This window comes from Ambystoma mexicanum, chromosome 2q, assembly GCF_040938575.1.
Source record: "Ambystoma mexicanum isolate Mex_15411 chromosome 2q, UKY_AmexF1_1, whole genome shotgun sequence".
In the NCBI taxonomy this organism is placed as follows: Eukaryota; Metazoa; Chordata; class Amphibia; order Caudata; family Ambystomatidae; genus Ambystoma; species Ambystoma mexicanum.
In genome coordinates, this window is record NC_090924.1 from 1,006,426,482 (window position 1) to 1,006,446,758 (window position 20,277).

The 20,277-nt window shown below is 43.7% G+C and overlaps 1 protein-coding gene across 1 annotated transcript in view; it reads right to left on the reverse strand.

The window, feature by feature from the left end:
* KLHL7 (kelch like family member 7) overlaps positions 1 to 20,277 on the reverse strand; it is a gene marked incomplete in the record, with an annotated part of 773,580 nt that overhangs the window by 707,436 nt on the left and 45,867 nt on the right. The window contains 1 exon segment of the mRNA XM_069648328.1: positions 16,991 to 17,093. Coding sequence (XP_069504429.1) covers positions 16,991 to 17,093 — 103 coding nt within the window.

Sequence of the window (20,277 nt, forward strand, 5' to 3'; positions counted from 1 at the left end):
ACAGATAAATTCAACACAGTGGAAAACTGCCACAAAAAAACTCTTGGTTTTATTACTAGTGTCCAATTATAGGCTGAACAGTAACATTTGCATTTCCAAACTTTTAGACTTAACCTTTGTAGATGGTAACCTACCTTTAAATTTCGAATTTTCCCCACCAATTTTTTTTTTTTTGGGACAATGAAGAGTTTTTTTTAGAACCACTAATGCAAACTGTGTAGTGTTCTGGGAAGACTTAGCGGGCTTGCAAAAGTTTCACATAAAAATCGGAACTGAATTCTTGGTAACAAAGAGAAGCAATTAAGCTCAGTATAAAGGGATCAGGGGGTTTGCTGTAAGGTACACTTAACACACAAGCTTTACAAGCAGTAGATTGCCCAAACATGCAAGTATAAAAATTCCCTTTCTAAATGTGTATTAAGCAAGAAACTAAAAAGGGAAGTAAAAGTAATGCATACACTGTAAGGAAGGCATGGTATCATGAATGAAGACAGACACAAATGAAGCACAGTTCAAGGGTGTTTATTTAGGAAAGATGGGGTGGTATAAAGCCTTTTTAGCCCTATATCTAAGGATGGGGACAAACTCGACCATAATAAATAATGCAGTCCTAGTAGTGTCTTGTCAAATCAAAATGGCCTATACTAAAGAAAATCAAAAAAATAAACGATTGCCAATCCTTACGCTATAACAAATGTGTGTGGGGAAAAAGGTGTAAGCAAAAGAAAACAGTATTCAAGAAAGTGTACATCGGTGTATGCAAAAGAAAACAGTATTCAAGAAAGTGTACATCAGGATGACTGAACAGCGGGGTTCTCTTTCCCACGTTTTCAGCACGGGACAAGGTGGCACTCGGGCTTTGGAATGCTCCCTGGCTTGTTTGGCTCGAGGATGCAGTTTGGGGCATAAGCCAGGGCATTCCATAACAAAGTCTCTCATTCGCAGAATGCCTGGGCGTACACAAAACAGAGTTCCTTCTCTTTAGGATCTCGTAGTTCTCAAGGCTCAGGTTCACAGTTCATACTAGGTATCCCTTGATCAGGCTTGGACCCCCTTTAAAACACAATGTTCGATGACAGGTCTCCCTCAGTCGGGCTCAGACCTTTCACAAAGGATTTAAAAGTTCCTGTAGGTCTCCCTCATTAGGGCTAGGACCTCGCAATCACAACACTGGTAGGGGGTTCCTTCCCCTAAACTTCCAATCCTTCAATTCACAGTTTCTCACATTCTTAAATGCTAGTTTAAACAGAGACTTTTGATTGGGCACTTTCACTATGCAGGACCACTCTGTTACTCTGTAGCATCTGTCCACAAGTTATAGGCAAGGTGCAGATCATCTTCGCGGATGTATTTCCACTATATGTCCCATAATGCAGTTTTCCTTATGGTTAAATAGTGGTTTGCATGCTCACAAGCAAAGTTCATATATTTTTTACAAGTTCCTGTTTCAGCCTCACACACATGCCGGGTTTCCATAACTCACCGGCCACGCAATGCTGACGGGAAAAGATGAGATCAGAGGGCAGGATCTCGCCACCTGCCCCTCTTTCTCCATGGGGATCAACATCCACCCAGGAAAAGCAGCATTGGCCTTTATCTGGCCTGCTGCAAGCAGCTCTCCTTGTTTGTTGGCTCCCTCTCCAGCCTCCAGCAACAGCGGGTCTGCATTCAGGCGTCTCGCTTACCCTCGACTCGAGTAGCAAGCAGGGCTGAGATTGAGAAGGGATCCACTGCTGGACTCAGCCACACAGCCTCCCTTCAGTTCTCCCAACTGCTGCTATCTGTTCTGCCAGGAGCTCCACCTTTTATACACCTAGGTTTTGTTTAACAGGCTACACGTCTGAGTTCTGGGCTAGGTCTGCCTGTTCTTACCCCACTATTAGTGGAACAGTACTATTAGCATGGGGCAGTCTGTCCTCTGTCTCTCAGTGTGGTTTTGAGTACTCTTTACTCTTCTTAGTGATTTTCGAAATTGGGGAGGAGGGGGTTGTGATGGAAACAATTGTCCTTTAAAAAAGGTAGAATGGATGGGATTGTGATTTAGCGCTTGACCCTGCTTGGTCTCAGTGGGGCAGGGCCACAGCATTTTACTAGAGGTATTCTTTCTAGTTGTAGTACATGGGTAACTCAGTGGGGTAAGGGAATTATGGGAGTTGTAGTTTCCCGTCATGACGGTAGATAGCTTGTGTACGGACATGTCAGAAAAGGAGGGATTTATTAAATGTCCTCTGGGTCTAGAAGAGGGGGGTACTAGGTTACTTTTAAGGGTCAAAAGATGGTTTGATTTCCCATGGCGTTTTCTTTCCCTTTTCAAAGTAAGAGTTGGGGTGTGACAGGATTCTGCTGACAATATCCTCCTAAAACAGAGTGGATATCGGGTATGGGTGTGTCAGACAAAAGGGGAGAATACCACGCCTCACCTGAGGGCATTCCTCCAACAGTTCCCAAGTACCCCCTGTCCAGGTGATCCTCCTGCACTAGTCCACCCCCAGGGTCTGGTTCCAAAGGCAATGGCTGTGCCCTGGCAACCTGAACAAAGAATCCCTGTGGTCTATTTGTGAAACAACCCTCAGGTTTCTCACAGCACATAAATTCAGTTTGCTGTCTAAGTTGGGGAACACAGCACACGTTAGAATTAATTGGAATAGCAGCTCTAGAAAGATAACCTATATTGAGCAGGAGCTCATAAACAATATACCATAGGCCTTATAATAAGGCAAACCCTAAAATCAAATAATAAGTTTAATTAATCCAAGTCCTATCCTAGGACCAGAGTTAACCAATTTTCCAGGCACCTAGACAGGGTTTAAATTTATAGGAGTTGGTAAAGTATTTCAGTGGCGCCCCCCTCTCCACCACCTGTTGCAAGCAATGGAGCTCAGTCATGGTAGTGTCATAGCCAGTATAGAGAGTTCATAGCAAAAATGTTATGTTTATCATGAAGGTAAGGGGCAGCTATCAATCCTAGAAGTCCAGGGAGACCACACAAAGGATGCCTTGGCTACACCAAAAGCCAGACCTGGTTAGCTGCAGAGTAAGACATTACACCCACTAGAGTGAGTGCTGAACAATGGGCCATGAACAGATATGCAACCCAGGCCAACGAACCGCAACCCAGGCCAACAAACCTCACTTAATACCAAAGGACCTAGTTAAATTAGGGCTGTCGGGGAGAACTGCTCTCCACAGTGGTTGTGCAGTTGGGAGGTTCAGGGGTTGCATGTGTAAAGGTTTCTAAAGATGACAACTTTGAAAGCGGAGACAGGCAATTCAACGCTTCCAGTCTCCAGCGGCAACCTTTCAGAAATTGATAACCACCTGGCTGAAGCTGTAGGAACACATCTGCAATGACTTGGACTCCCAGTCCCAGGACACCTCTGGAACAGCACCCAGTGGTGTGGATCTGCACTGGCTCTTCAGGCAAAATGATGAAGGGCCACACAATAGCTGCTCCAATCACGTCTCCCGCTCATGGCAGAGAGCAAGAGCAGCAAAGACCCAAGCCCACAATGAGTATTCACCTCGGGATTTACAGCTACAGGCCGCATGAGATCCTGGCAACAGAAGTCCCTCTTAGGATGCTCTGCTCCAGATACAGGAATACTACTCCTAGATCAAATTGGATTCGCTCAGCGACGTAGGGCTGTGAACCGGTTAGGCCCACAGTTCAAGGCATGGAGGCACCATGGAATGTTTCCACATAGTGAAGACCATGCTTCGCTTTGCAGTCATTGGCTTGGCCAATGGTGGTCCAAGCAACAGTCCTCTGGAGTCCAATTGCAGCCCCTCATGTACAGATACATGGATACTGACTCCAAAATGGCACCATATAACCCCCTTCACGCCCCCTTAACCAGTCTGCCCCCGATGTATGAAATCCTGGGCTAGGGGACCCCACTTTTAGGACTTAGCTACATTCAAACTGAGCAGCTTTCCAATCAGTGACAGAGCTCCGACATCCATGACTCGTTTTGTTTTTGTTTATTGAGTGTTCGCAGCACCTTTCCAAGTCCAAACCCATTCCAGGACCCCAAAGGGCATACTTCCTAGGCTTTGGCAAGAGCCAACAAAGAGGAATTACCATATTTAGCCATTTAGCCAACCGGCTGCTATGCAGTAAAGAAAGTGGTCCACAGGAGCGCAGCCAAAAATGGTTAAGATACAGTACCTCTGCCACCAGCCTGCCTGGATGTCACCGAGTGTGGAAACAATTTCCAATATCTAAAAGAAAGGGGAAACAAAGGTTCCCCTGTACTATCCTTGGAAGATTGGTTCTTTACCATGGACCTAAATGGTTGGCAGATTCTCCCCTGCACAGGGAGCCTTAAGCACTGACCAGGGCCCACAAAACAAATTCCTTTAACTGGGTAGCGATGTAAAAAAAAAAACGACCTTGCTTCCCAAAATCAGTCCAGGATCATACAGTGTGCAGATATGCTAGTGGTCCAATTGAAAGATGCAAAAGAAAATTACTTTTCCCAACAGAGAGTATTGAATGGTTTGTATGGGAGGTTTGACAAATTTGTGATGGGTATTGCAGTCATCTTGTGCTTTTCACAGTAAATATTTAGCTTTGCTGTACAATGGGAATTTAACATTGAAAGCTTCATGTTAAACCAACATACAGTAACTTGAGGACTATGTTTTTCCTTGTACACTGGCTAAGATTTAATTGCGAGTCTACACTTTTAGATTAGCCTCCGATTTACATCTACAGAGTCCCTTTTGCAAATCAATGCAAGGTCTATGGAAAACAGACCTCTTGGACACCAATCTGTTTTTGATGGCGAACATGCTTAATTTTGGGAGGGGAGAAATGTACAGTTTTAGGGAGGAGATAAAGATTACAGAACAGATTGACTATCAAGTAAATAGGAAGGGGTTTAAAAACAGTTGGCTGCAGACACAGAGCAGAAATCAGGACACAGAAGAAGGCCACAGAAGTTCCCAAAGCTAAGAGGGGCAGTGCTGGAAGGCCTATCTGAACCACAAGGCTGGACTGCCTGGATAACAGGAAGCAAGCAGCTAATTTAATGCATTGGCCATAGCAGAGCAGATGTGCCTAAAGTTGGCAATTTGACAATGTTAATTTGTAATGGTTGCTTCAATAATTTGGAGGCAGAACTGCTTTGATGAGAAAAAGCAAACCGCTTTCAAATGAATGCCTTCACCATGACAAAATAAATCTGCTCATGGGCCTAAAACGTGTGACCCTTTGCAGACTTTTCCAAATTAAACTTTTGACTGTTTCAATATTTTCCAATGAAGCCAATTTTACCCCATTATTGAAACATATATTTATTTTCCATGGTTACATAGGTTACACAATTAAGAGACACCATGACTTATTTTCATCAGGTAGCCTTTCAACTGTCCATGTGCTGGTGAAACACTTTTGTGATAACAATGTTTGGCATACTGCATTAACACCTGTGTTGCCCTCATAATTATTTGGCCAGGATAAGAAAGCACAGAGGATGTAAGAGGGATATTTATAAGGGGATTTAAAATACTTTACTTGTATTGTTTATTCAATGGCTTTGGATTTCATCTAGGCTATTTCAAAGTAACTGCCCTTTTAGCGGATGTACAAGGTTGTGTGAGAAACCGTGTATCACAGACTAGTCCCCAGGGATCGATCATCCAGTTGGCCAGGACATGCCCATCGCTTTTGGACCCAGTTCCTGGGGGTGGGCTAGTGCGGCAGGATCACCTGGGTGAGGGGTCTTTGGGCAGTGGGACACAGGATCGAGAGACACAGTATTCCCTTCCCTGTAACACCTCTACCTCATCCTACCAGGTAGGATATTTAGGAACTCCAGCCCCCCTCCCGAGCTTTTACAACATGAACACTCTCTCACGGACAGCCCGCTATGAGAGAAAACAGACTAAGAATCGAGCAGTATATCGGGTGTGTCCCAAAACAATGATCAGGTGAAGTCAGGCAATTCCTGACCATCACACACACCTGACTTCTATTATACTTCCCCACACGGATAAAAGGCGCAGCACGAGCGCACACAGAGACAAAGCACACGAGGGGAAAGCAGTTTCGAGACAGCAGCTGAGTGAGAGAGAAAAGACGGCGTAACAGAAGGGGATCGCAAAGAGTTCCCTTGTCCTTTTCGACAAGGAACCATTACTTTACAAAGACCTTGAGAATAGCACAAGACCAGGAAACCAGTCTAAAGAATCCTGCATTGTGTTTCAGAGATACCAGGGGCCCTCCTGTGTCAATCAGGGTGGGAGAATTGCCAGCCGCAGCGGTACCGTCCCTGGCTCCAAGACCAAAGCAGCTTCTGTGAAGTCAACAGAGCCGGTGAGTTGGGGAGACAGATACAACACTGGTCTGTGTTGAAGTCAAAGTTGCAAGCAGCAACACTGTATGGCGACCGCTCAAACAAACATTGTTAAAACGCGTCTGATAAGAGATACAAGTGAAGTTGAACTGCTGATGAGTGATTGAACTTTAAAGCAAGCTACAATAAATACATTTGACAGAGTGGTCCTGCACTGCGTGGGTGCTCAATCGAAAGTCACTGTAAGGTTCCCAGCTGAGAAGTGACAAAAGTAGATGAATTTGGTCCGAGCCCGATTGAAAGAACGAATAATTCAAAGTGGTCCTGCGATGGGCCAAGCAAAATCCTGCGCACAGTCGAAAGTCTTCGATTTTGATTTGGCAGAGAAAGTTTGGAAAAGTACAGGAATATGGTCCAAGCCCGGCAGAGGGAGACCAATTGAAGGTTGTGTGTCAAAGTGGGTCTGAGCCCGGCAGAGGGGCACATGGGGTGAACAATAAATCACCCGAGAAGATGTATAAGTGAAAATCCTCAGAAGAAAGGAACTTAATGTTTTGTCGTGTTGCATCAGACCCTCTGAAATAAGAGACTTTGAATGGCAGAAAGCCCTGAAGTTTTGAACTGCATCCTCGTGCTAGAGAAGCCTGCATGTCCCGTGCTGAAAACATGGGGAAGAGAAGTCAATAGCATGAATATCCTGACATATCATTTCTTGAACCCCTTTCTTTTGCAGAACATTTTTTTCCCCCCGCACTATTTGTATTTATAAGGATTGGCAATAGGTTTAGTATAGGTCCTTTTATTTTGACAGACTGAACTATGACTGTGTTATTTGATGGTCGTAGCTTGCGTTTAAAATCCTGAATGAAGTTCAATAAACACCCTTGAACTATGATCCATGGTGTCTTACTGTTTGATACCATGCCTTCTTTACAGTTGGGATAACCTCACCTGTCCCCAGGCTCACCATTCTTGACAGCACTACAGAAAGCATAATTTCAAGTTTTACTCTGCCACAATTTTAGATGCTTATTAGTTGCAGGTTGTTTTAACACTCTAAACGGGAGTAGGAGAAGAGAAAGGTGCTTGCAGTATGCAGTGAGCCACAGCGCGGATCGTGACGTTCCCCTCAGTACGACTTGCTGCACTTCCCATCTTCCTTCAATGCCTTGCTGCACGTTCCCTTCTTCCTTCAATGCGGTTGCCATTTTTAAATATCCCACTCATGACATGTGTGGGAAAAAAACTAGTATGCAAGTTGCAGTTTGAGTTCCCGTCATTCTGCATAAACTCCATTGCCCTATTCTTCATCCCGGTACCTGAAGGATCATGGGAGTTGAATTCCATGACTTTATCTTTTAACTCCTAGGTGTTTCTTTTGGTTTTCACAAAAAGGTACTTCAGTCTTGAAGTTATGGTTACTTTCGGAGTCTTGTTTCTAAAATGGGTTTTCTCTCAGGTTTTACATAAAGGCACATTAAGAATCAAAGGTGTTTCATGTGTGGTTGGATAAAGTGTGGACCTTACCAGAATGATGTGATGAAAAGGTTTCACTTTTTCTATAAGGGGGGAAATGATATTTGACAATAGGCCATTAAGATCTGGGTCCAGAAGGTCTCTCATGCAAAGGGGCAAATACTGTGATTCCTCCAAAGAAGTCATAACATCTCCCCAGTAGTGGTCTCCTCCCATGTGATAATCTCTCATAAACCCCCCCCCCCCCCGGGTCAGATCTGGTAGCGGCCGACGACCCCTGGCCACATGGGAGGAGGTCTCCACTGGGGATCCAGTGATGGATTCAAAGAAACCTTATGATATGAAATGGCATTTATTCAGCGCCTGTACACAAGTGTTTCTAGGTGCGACAAGACAAGGATGGGGAAACAGAGGGAGGACAACATCAACGATCTTATTAGGCCTTCTGTCATTCAGATCACGCAAGTGAAGGGAGGAGGAAGGGGAGAACTGCAAGGGAGGGCGTGGGGTGGGGGGGGGTGTGCAGGTAACTCAATAAGTGCAGCCAGTGGGTGGCTCATACGTGCAGAGATAAGGGACTGTAGAGTTGCAGGTACAGATCCTTAAATGCTGGGGGTGCATAGAGGTAGTTCAAGGGCAACTGGACATGCAGGAGCCTGGGCCAGAGTTCAGACGGTAGCCAGGTGACCAGTGCATGAAGCAGTCAGGGCATCAGCAGGGGAGAGGAAGAGCGAAAACGGAAGCGAAAAGGAAGGTCTTGAGTTGCTTCCGAAAGCAGAGGTGGTTCTACTCAAAGTTTGAGAGAGGCAGGGAGGCTGTTCCAGAGGGAGGCCCTAAGAGAGAGCTCTGCTCCCAAAGCATCCGACCCTCAGAGAGTTGGAAGTGGATGAGCGGAAAGCTCGAGAAGGGAGATGTTTAGGAAGAGAGAGTTGGGGGTAGTGAGGTGCCAGGCCCCAGGAGGTCTTGTGGACGATGCAAAGGGTCATGAACTTGATCCTTGACACCACAGAGAGCCGGTGAAGAGATTTCAGAGCAGGAGAGATACGATCCTTGGGCTTGAGGCCAAGGAAAAGTCTTGTAGTCCTGTTCCGGATAAGTTGTAGAGGTCGGAGAGAAGAGGCATGCAGATTTAGAAAGAGGCTGTTGCAGTAGTCCAGCCTAGAGAGGACCAGAGCTCTGGAGACAGCGAGCTTCTAGGGGAAGTGGGGAAAGGGAGAAAACCGCTGAGGAGGTGCAACTGATAGCTTGACTTCTTAGAGACGTCAGAGATGTGTGGTGAGAATGAGAGGGTGGAGTCAAAGATGGCTCCAAGGTTCTTAGCCTCACTGGTAGGAGCAGATAGAGGGCCCAACCTTCGAAATAGGTGGTCACTTCCTGGGAGGTATTTCTGAACCACGAGTGGTGACTCCTGGCTTCCTCGACGGAGACGATTGATGTGTGCAAAAGTCACTTGGCGAGTGGGACCTTTGTAAGGGAGTATATCAAGGTTTCGCCACTAAGATTCCTTTAAATTAAGACCCAAGCACATTTTACACATCACTGTCCCTTACAGAGCAATAATGGCATCAGAAAGGATTAACAGGAATGGCATTCGGACATGATGGGAAAGAGGTTCATCAAGCACAATTAGCATTATTGACCAGGAAGCAGGAAATAAGAAATAATGATAATCCGACATCTTTTTCAATGCAGTTGAGCAGGTGTGGAGGTTTGCCGTTATGATCATTTGACAACGGGTAGCAATATTGATTGTATGCAGCATTATCAAAAGAAGAGCAAACTTAATTAGCAATAATGAACATGATTAACAACACTTAAATACAGAGGCACAAAAAATACATTTGGTCCGACTTATCATTAACACCTCTTACACCCTGAAAGGGTTTAGCTTCCCTCTCCCTTTGACAGCCCCATATGTACATCTACATGTTCATCCATTCTCATCCACCCAAACACCCCCACTGTCACATTCTTAAACCGATCACATCCCCATAAATCCACAGACATAGTTCCACCATCCTCATCCGACATGGACACATCCCCCCCGACCCCCTCCATCAACAGTACCTCATACACATCCCCTCTCTTTATTTACGCATCAAACCGTACAGATGTAATTACGCACTACACAGGTTCCCTCGCAGGACAAGTTGTTTTCCATTCTCGCCCCACCCCAATCATCACACAAAAGACTGGTGTGGAGATGTATGGTCAAACAACTCAACCAGCACTAAAAGGTCTGCCTTCTAATCAGGGGAATCATTTGGTGTAGCAACTGCTACCTCTACGTTGCCGGTTTGCAACCCCCTAACTTAACCAATTTGATAACTGACACAGTAAAATGTTGCAGTGTATTTAGGTTTCAATAGTTTTAATAGCTGGCAAAGGGGTGCCCATTAGCATTCATCGTTTACTAACATTTTAGTTTCACATGTGCATATATTGGCCTGTCATTCAGTGGAGGATAGTTTGAGGTCCCTTCCAGGGTCGTTTGATATCTTGTCGTGACCAATAAGATTTTTGTCAAAAATTAGGCAAATATTTCCCCATCTGCTTCAAATTTCTTAATGGGCAGATGCAATTTTCAGAAATCAGCAAATTAGAAAACAGTATGAAGTGTGTTATCAAATAAAAACAAAGTCTAATAAGAAATGTAAATGTAGACAAGTGGCAAATTGCCGACTTTAGAACCAGAAGAACTTGATACTAATCTGGGCTTGTGTTCTTGAGAAATGGTTTGATTTTGGCCAAATCACTGTCTCCCTGGGCATACAATCCCTTATCGGTCTAATGTTATTGGTTTTTTCCCCCCTCTAATGAGGATGGTGCACAAGCGTGCAACTTAAAAATGTGTGTTTTTTAAATTTGTCCGGTAGAGGTAGGCTGCCTTTCTCATCCGTCACGTCCAAGATCAGCAACGTACACATGCACAGTAAGCTTAGTGCAACTGGTGCTAGCTAAATTGTCTCATCATTTGTTTATTTCATTACCCTCATTTGAAGTGTGATGTTTACTCAGACTTCAGGCCTGAGCTTACTGGAACACTGCAATGCAAGGGATGATTATCATGAAATAATTACAATGCGTGAAATATTTCCTACATTGCTTAAAGTTTCCTCACAAACCCGGTTCCCCAGTTGGGGTATATTTCGCACACCTTCTTGCAGACCAGCTACACTTGTGTCCAAGGGAAATATAGGCCTATGAATGGGTGCCAATTTCAATTGTACAGGCTTTTGAACCAGGTGAGCTAGTCCACTACCTTAAGGCCTCTAACGGACAGCGTTGTGCACCAACATTGGATGTAGCGGAATGCACTACCACAAGCTGTTAATAGGTGGCACTGCGAAGTCTAGAATAAGTATTGGGATTGCAGTTCAACTAAACTTGTGCCTCTGATCAGTCTGACACTGAATCTGCACTTTGTCACAGGCTTTTGAACCAGCCTAGTGTCACAGATTGCCTCAAGAATTGAACAACTTATTTAAGAATGTATTCTCAATGATCACAACTGGATTGAAACTGGATTGAAGTAGGGCCAGAATAATGAGAGTCCCTGAACTAATCCTCAATCTCCTGTGGGCCCCCACCCCACTTGCCCAAATGTCCATGCTTCCTACGTTTAGAGTCAGTACTAATGCCAGGTAACCCCTACTAATACCAAACTAGTTTAAGAGGGATGGCCTGACAGCTGTATCCTTCTCTAGCGGACTACCTCGAAATTTCCAATGGCACCCTACTCTATTCTTCCCATAAACAAATGCAAGTTACGATGTGGAAAGCCTTGTTCTGGCTAGTACACCGGGGGTGATGATGGGAGCGAGACTCGTATGTTCCCGCTAGTGGAGGGTCCCGCTGGTGAAGAACTGCATTCTGGAGCTGGTGGTCCTGCAATAGACAAGAAAGGACTTTTGCCAAGTATGAGCCATCAAGGCACAGTGCAACAGAGAAGATACCAAGTTCACAGGTATTCCGGGCACCAAGAGGGGGTGCAGGGATTGGGGTACTCCCAACTCCCTCACCCCACATCTGGAGTAGGATCGGCTCTGGGGTACGCCATCTACCCGAAGATGGAGGGAGGGAGGGGTGGCGTAGTCCTGGTCCACCCTTCACCCCAATAGGGTCAAGATGCTGTCATACTGGTTGCATTTTTTATTAATTGAACAGTTGATGCTCTCATTGTGTTGCTGTTAAAGCAGACACGTGTTGCTATATGTGTTTTCGCTAATGCACAGATCATTCTCTTTCTATTTGTTACTATTCACACGTCTGTCATGGTTTCGCAAACACAATGGTTACTCCTCAACATTTATGTCTAAGAACACAAACATTGACTCTTTAAACATATGTGTTCCAATACCCATTCGTTTAAAAAAGGACCCTAGCAAGGATAGCTGCAAAGTAGGAGCGTAGGAGACACAAAGATTAGGGGGGAATTGGAGGGCGTGACTAGTGAAAGCCATGGGTTTTTCTACTGGCTCAGCCCATCTTACCCCATACCAATTTGTACTACGTGTGTGCGCCTTCAAGGCCTATGTGCAAGTATCAAAATGTGCATTTGTCACTAGTGATAACTGGCTCTGGGCGAGTAACAAATGGGTGTGCCTTCTGTATGCATTGAATTGAGGTGGAGATTGACTTTTTATGCCTTGCTAGATGCTTGCAACTTGATATCTTCCCTCTGCCTATGGTTATTACTTTATTGGGGAATGTATGCCAGTATGCCATTGTGACAAACAGAATTCCGAACTGCTATTAATTCAACTTTTGTGCAATCTGTACTGACAATTTTAAACAACTGCATGTTTACAGCTTGTATTCTTTCTTTTACTCGCACGGTCACCACTCTAGTCCATCATTACTCATTAGTACCATTCTCACCCAAGCAGAAAAGAAGTAGCACTAACTGCTCAGTTTGGATACAGAAACTTGAAATTGTGGGCAGGTCAATTTGCAAACTTAAAAAGACCAGTCCTGTCTCACGCTCACTAATATTTGGATATTTGCAAATTAGCAGGGCAGAAAGTATTTTTTGCATATTAATGGCTGTAGGAGCCGATTTCAACGAGTGTTGCCCCTCATCTTTAGGGCAGCAATTGATTAAAAATAAATGGTATGCCTTTTTGCCCTGCCTTCTCTGCTCGAGAATGTTAAGGGGTTAAGTCCTCGTCTTGCCCTCCCACTCTGGAAAGTGTGGGGATCAGCCCTCTATACCACCCTCTCGGTTTCCCATGACCCAAACTCAATGTCATTTGAGAATGCCAGAAGGAAATATATGAACTTAAAATAGAGGAACTCTGCACAGAAAAGATTTATGCAGTAGGTTCCATGTCTCCTCTACGTGGGTATATACTGCGCTCGTCTTTCACCTGGCCTGCCTTGAGAGGACCCCCACAATCAACCCCAAGAGCCAGGCGGGTCACAGCCTAAAATTACAAGACTACACTGCAATGAAATCCTCCATGTCCAAATGCGGATTGCTTCCCTTTGCTCACCATGAATGCAAGGCCTCTGAATAAAAAGATCACAGTCACACTACTTACTACAGTTAAGAACAATCAACTTTATCCAATACCATCTTTTTTTAAAGACCTCTCATAATAGACTTTAAAATGCAGTTCCAACTAGCACTGCTGTGTACAAAAAAATGATGTCCGCATGCCAATTCAATTGTTACTACAACTATTAATTTTAGAGGTTTTTCCAATTGTGATGGTGTTTGACTTAACCAATGTTCCATATCACTCGTATTTGATAGTTTCATAAATACAACGTTAAAAGTAATTTCCAATTTGCCGCAATAATTTTTTTAATGTAGGGAAGTGGCTGGTGTCCTTTAAAGCCAAAATCAAACGCAATTATCGCTGTTTTATGGAACACTAAAATACTGCGTACCGGGCCTAATTTCCGCTTTGTCCGAATTTTTTGCCCCGATCACCACAATCTGGCAGTACAGTTAAATTGCCAGATTACGAGAATATCACCTGTACAGCAGTAACTGAAGTGGATTTACTTAAATACTGCTGGCAATATTACAGTAAATCTGCAGGCATACTTAAAAAAAAAAATAATAATAAGTTTGCTCATATCTCATCTTATATCGAGGATAGTAATGGATTATATACACTATGGGATCATTCTGCTACTGGACTTTTTTGCAGAGAAAGTTCGTTATAGACCCATCCCTGCATTACATTGCAAAGATGGTGGACATCAGACATACCCACATTTGTACTCCTTTTGGGGTCCCTTGCAGACCATTTTCTCCATATCACTATTGGAGAAAACTGTTCATGGGAACTTCTCTCCGCACCTCTTTATTGGATTCAAACTCAAGGTGCTTTGGGATGATATTCAATTTGGTAATTTGTTGGTATTTACCACGAGTGGTAAATAACCAACCATGGTAAAGTGGGGGTAGTAAAACCGGTAGTATTTGTAAATCATGCCGGTTTTACTGTTACAACTGTAAAGAGAACCTGTGAAGGAAATGTTTTGCATTGTTCTTTACCTCTAACATCTAAGAAAAAAACAATACACAGAATGAAAATATGTCTACCAGTTTTAATTCCCCATCTTGCTTTGTTGGTTCACTACATTTTATAGCTGACACAAACACTTCATTGTGAAATTCCAGCGATTTAGATGGAAAAAGTTCAGTCCCAGAAGCGCTGCATTTGTCTTGAGTCTGTATGTTGTGCACCATTTAATTACACCATCTCTCAAAACCAATCACTAGGCAAACAATATCCTAACATTTAATGCAGAGATTTAATTTACTACAAAGTGTAATTAAATTTAACAGCTCAACATTGAAATGCACACAGCAATAATGTTATCCTAGAATAGAATGCAGTGATGAGTTTCCTATAATGTATCATCACATGCTGCAGCTGAATGTTTTCACAAACTAAGAAACGACAGATTGAAGTGAAACCTTATAGAGCCGGCACAAACCATTAATAATAATACGGCCACCTTGTTTCACTATTCAAAAGTAGCAAATGTGTAAATGCTGCTTTAGTTAACATGTTGGCCCAATGAAGGCACGCTCTGCAACACAGAGGGGCTAATTGTCATGGATTAGGAGTCTCATTTTATTCTGTAACCACACCAACGATGACAGAAGCAATCACAGAAAACTAATAAAATCAATGAACCAAACTGCATAATGAACAACAATAAAAGCAATATAGGTTTAACAAGCAGCATGCAAAACAAATGCTTTTAAAAGGCCATTCAGCTCACTCCAGATTAAGAGTTCTACTAGCTACAACTGTCACTAAACACAGAGCTTTCACCATGATGCACTTGTTCTGCAACACTGAGCAGATGATTAACACCAGGGTCTTGTTTAAAATGCATCATCAAAAGCTCTGGCAGACTGCTAAAGCTTTATCTAGTCACACCTCCTAAAATAAAACGAGTACTGGTTTCAATTTTGAATGTTGTTTTAGGGCATGGGTGCACAATATACGGCCCGCGGGCCAGTTGCGGCCCGCCATGCTGTTTTGTCTGGCCCGCGAGGCACAAACACTTTTCTAATGGAGGGCGGCCCGCAAGCAGCATCGGCCGCCCTCCATTAGTAAAGTCTTTGTTGTCTTCCGGGCCGGACAAAACATTGGCCGTCATCGGCTCAGCAAACACGCACCACGTCGCTCCTACGAGCCACGTAGTGCGTGTGTGCTGCACCAATGGAGGGCCAGCACTACGGCTGGCGTGGCCAGTAAGGCTTGATGCCGGAAGGCATTTCAGTCTTGCTGGCCACGCCAGCCGTAGTACCACTCACTTCGCCAGCGTTCCAGCTTACCTGCTTTCCAGCACGTCCTGTAAGTGGTCTATTTGTTTGTGTTTGTGTGTCGGGTTTGTTCTGCTGTAGGTTTGTGTTGTGTATGTTGAGATTGGGGGGGTGTCGGATGTGCATGAATGTTTGTTTTTGAATGTTTGTGTTGTGTATGTTGAGATGGGGGGGTTGAGGGGTTGTCGGATGTGTATGAATGTTTTTGAGTGTTTGTGTTGTGTATGTTGAGTTAGGGATGTGGGGAGTTTGGGTCTGTATGGATGCATGCTTGAGAATGTGTGCCCCAAGTTGGGGGGTGGGGGTTCGGGTCTGTATGGGTACATGCTTGAGAATGTGTGTGCTGAGTTGCGGGTGGGGGGTTCGGGTCTATATGGGTGCATGCTTGAGAGTGTGTGCCCCAAGTTGGGGGATGGGGGGGTTCGGGTCTGTATGGGTGCATGCTTGAGAATGTGTGTGCCGAGTTGGGGAGTGGGGGTTCGGGTCTGTATGGGTGCATGCTTGAGAGTGTGTGTGCTGAGTTGGAGGGGGGGGGGGGTTCGGGTCTGTATGGGTGCATGCTTGAGTGTGTGTTTGGGTCATAGTGTTTGGTTGGGGGTGAGGGACATGGGGCATAGTGTTTGGTCGGGGGTGGGAGCCATGGGGCATAGTGTTGCACTCCAAGAGTGAACCCAATAATAAAGCTAAAAACAGGCACAGTTAGGAGATGTACATCCTTTGCTTTTTTGAGGAAACCTGACTCAACGAAGGCCATACTCCTCTTGGGCAACCCAAACAGCAAACTATAGCAGTCCAAAATAACAGAATGTCCAATCATAGGTCAATAAAATATATATAATTTAACAGACGATATACAATAACTAAATCGAAATAAATAACAATGGAAAATGTGTAGTACATAATGTAAGTTTGAAATGCAATAAAAATCGTTACCCCTCAAAAACATTCTTTTTCCATCTGTTTAATACAAATTGGGGGTTGAAAAAGCCTCCTGCCACGGCCCGCCTACCGCCCCGCCCACATTTACTTTTCGGCCCACTATAGCCCTCATGTAAGGTACTTTCGGCCCTCTGTCAAAATTAGTTGTGCACCCCTGTTTTAGGGGGAATGTAGCTTCTTTGTAAGCTTTGTCAGTTTGTACAAGCCCAATGACCCGAGTTCTGGCTTGCACAAAAACAAGACTATATGAAAGCACTGGAGTGTTAGAATCATGCATATTCATGAACAATTTAAACAGTAAAGCACTTTGGATTACATTCATGAACAATTTAAACAGTAAAGCACTTTGGATTAAAGTGCTGTATAAAAACAAATACAAATTTACACTGATGAACAAAACTACTGGTGCGTTTCTTCATTTTCATACTCATCTAGGGAAGAGCTAAAAGTAACAAATATAATATTGTTAGTAACTCACTTGTAAACATCAAGTTGAAAAAATGGCTGGCAGCAGCGAGAACTACTCGGTGAGCTGGGATCGATCTTTCGTGCACCATGAGTACCACATCACATAAGGTTTTCTGTTGAAATGAAGGTAGAGCATTGGTAGGAGATAGATGGCTGCTCGAGCAGGAGCATTAGAAAAGTGAGATAACACCCAAACCCTTAAAAGGTAAAAGTGCAGACTTTAATTTTAAAGTGTTTCCAAAATCATTACCAAATCACAAATGTTCAACACCAGTCCACAAAACGTACTGTACATGCATGATCATCAAGATTGCTTTTTGCCATAATTGTGCGTACTGCAATTTCCCCAACCTACAATACCCAGATGGGAAATACCTTGCTTTACCATCAACACTTTGCCCACTTCACCCCATTTCGAAACCTGCTTTCATCACTGCACAATGGGGCCAACCGCCAATTTACCTTCAGCGTTGACACGGCTAGCAAAGGGAAGAGCACAAGCTACATTATAGCCTTGCGATAAGGGAGAAGGAACATTGTTGTCAGTTATTTTTAAGGCTCACAAATTGACATTTCTCAAAATGGATTGTCATTGAATACTACTTATTACATTGGTCCCCCCGCACCCCCCTGAGTTAGCCTCTCTCAACCATTCTGACTACAGATGCCAGCATGATGGGGTAAGGAGGCCATTATGGAGAATCACACCCATCACGAGTTGCAGACAGAGCATGAACAGGGCATGCAAAATCTACCAGACCACTAGCATTGGCCAGTAGTTTTTATAAGGGGAGAGTACCATTTTCATGATCAACGACCTTGCTGGCGAGTATGGTGATGTTAGAAAATGTATTTTTTCATCACTTTGTTTGCAGTAAATGGCAATGTGAGGTGGTCAAAGAGGCAACAGAACCAAGAGAGGACCCTATTCTAGTAATGAGACCCAGCCAACAAAAGGTTAACACAGCAAATCAAAAGAAAACTACATGTCCCAGAAACCACCACGAGAAACGAAAACCAAGGAGGGGGCAGAGACAGAATTAAAAAGGGAAAACGGCATAGGTACAACCCAATCATACAGCATGGAAATAGGTGTACCAGAGACTGGCACTGTTGCAATTCAGTCAGCCCGCATATAGATGGGTGGCCCCAGAGACATACAGGGTGGGGTCAAACAGTGCATGAAAATGGGTGGAATGAGGAAAGAAAACGCCCTGCAGGTGTGGGGAATGGGAGGGAAAACTGGCTGGAGACTGAAGGGAGGGGAGGAGCAGAGAGGGGGTTAAATGCAGCAACAGAGAGCTCACCAGGTGTTTGATTACAGCTGCAAGTCGAGCCAGAGACCAGAGAGGAATGGAAAGGTGCTTGCGACTGGGCGTACTAGAAGGCTCACTGAGAGGCACAGGGGAGATCCCCATCAGAGGCGGACTCGCTGAGAAGCGCCAGCCGTCAACCATTAATCAAGGACTGTGCCTTCCGTGTAGATTTTTGTCTTTTTTTGTTTTCTTAACCCAGTGAATAGAGGGTGAGTCAGACCGAAGGCTAAGGTCCGTGGAGAAAAAGAATTAAGTTGACTTTATTTTCCCTTTTAAAAATGCGAGAAGCCAAGTGGAGCTTCTTTTGAACTCTGGACTTCATTAACCCTTTCACAGAAATCAAACCTCATGAAAACTAATACTGTTTGATGTGCACAAGGAGAGCTGTTTAGGTTAACACTGCAATAAATCTTAAAATTGTTAAACCTACATCCGACTACAGCCTACTATTTTACAGGCAAATACAAGTTTCACTGTGAAAAGGGCAATAACCCGCAAATCGCACTTCTCCGGATTTGTGATATGTATTACTAATAATCAATTCAACAATCATATATAGGAAACAATCAAAAGTCCATATATTGGTGTGATTTATTGACACTATTTCAGCCGACACGTGTTTCGACAAATGCGTCGTTCTCAAGGCTGGCAATACCATAACGAGAAATGATGCGAACAATTAATATGGTCAAGTTTCAGTAAAATAAAAAATATATAATAAATGACCAATTTATAAAGAAAAACATCAAACATATTGCAAATAGTGAATAATACATAAATGAAAAATGAGGTTCGCATACCCAGTTTGTAGAAGACAATGTGTTCATTACGGGGAAAGACAGAAGGGCAATATGTTACTATGTTCAATAATGATTTTGGGTCAAAAGATTAAAATTGTGGATTAGCACGTTGATCATGCATTGTTCATGCACGTGCAGCACCTCAAAGTGACACCATTTTTTTCCTTCTCCGCCTAGATTCTGTGTGCTTGTTAGTTACATACGTGCCTGACTATTTAAATTGATAAGGAGTCAGACTCAGAAGTATAACATCTCGGTGCTCTTACATCAATGTAGAAAGTGAGTCTCACCTATCATCTGCTAATTTGTTGTAGATAGGATGCAAACAAATACATCATTCTGGAGAATTTCCTGATGTAGAAGTGTCCATGACTAATGTAAAAATCAGTATGTTGCCTGTAAACACAGGAATGAGAACAATGTGAAAGTCAATATTGGTGTGCGGGTGATTATAGCACTCTCAACTTGAGTTAGCCATATGCATACTTGCTTACCCTCTGGATACCAATAATATTCTAGCTCTTGAATTACATAAATATTCCAAGTCCATATGTTTAGGGGTTCCCGTTATGCTCGACCAATTAAGGATTACCTATCATTTGGATATAAAACTACCAATTAGTAAATGAATAATTAGTCATTACTTCCTGAGATAGTATTCCTGTAGTCCTGTAGAAGGTGCGCACTTACCATATATAAGGGTTAAATCCCCGTCAGAAATGTGAGAATGTCCAGAGCGCGCCCGCTGGACGCGGCGTCTTAAATACTGTATCAACAAAGAAAAAAAGCGAATCTGTACCGGCCGCAATCTAGTGCTACCGCGCATGTGTCTGGAGCCGTTCGCTACTCTTGTGCGCGTGCTCCATTGGTAAGAGTAGTGTTTTAGAGGCTCGTAGAGGCTCGCATGCGCCCGATGTAATGGAACTAGTGTTTCATATGTGCGCAGTTTGAAGTTTTGTATGTGGCTAGTGATATTATACTTAAATACAGCTGATTTGTTAACATAAATGCATGCATGCATATGGGACAAACAGTATACAGCTACGCGTGATAAAACCCTGTCCTATGATCACTTACCAGATGTTAGGCCCATTATGAGTAGGATTGGTTGGGCCACCGAAGGTTTGTCCAAGTACTTAGATAATGCTCTAAAACACCATGTTACAAGGATGTCCTCATAC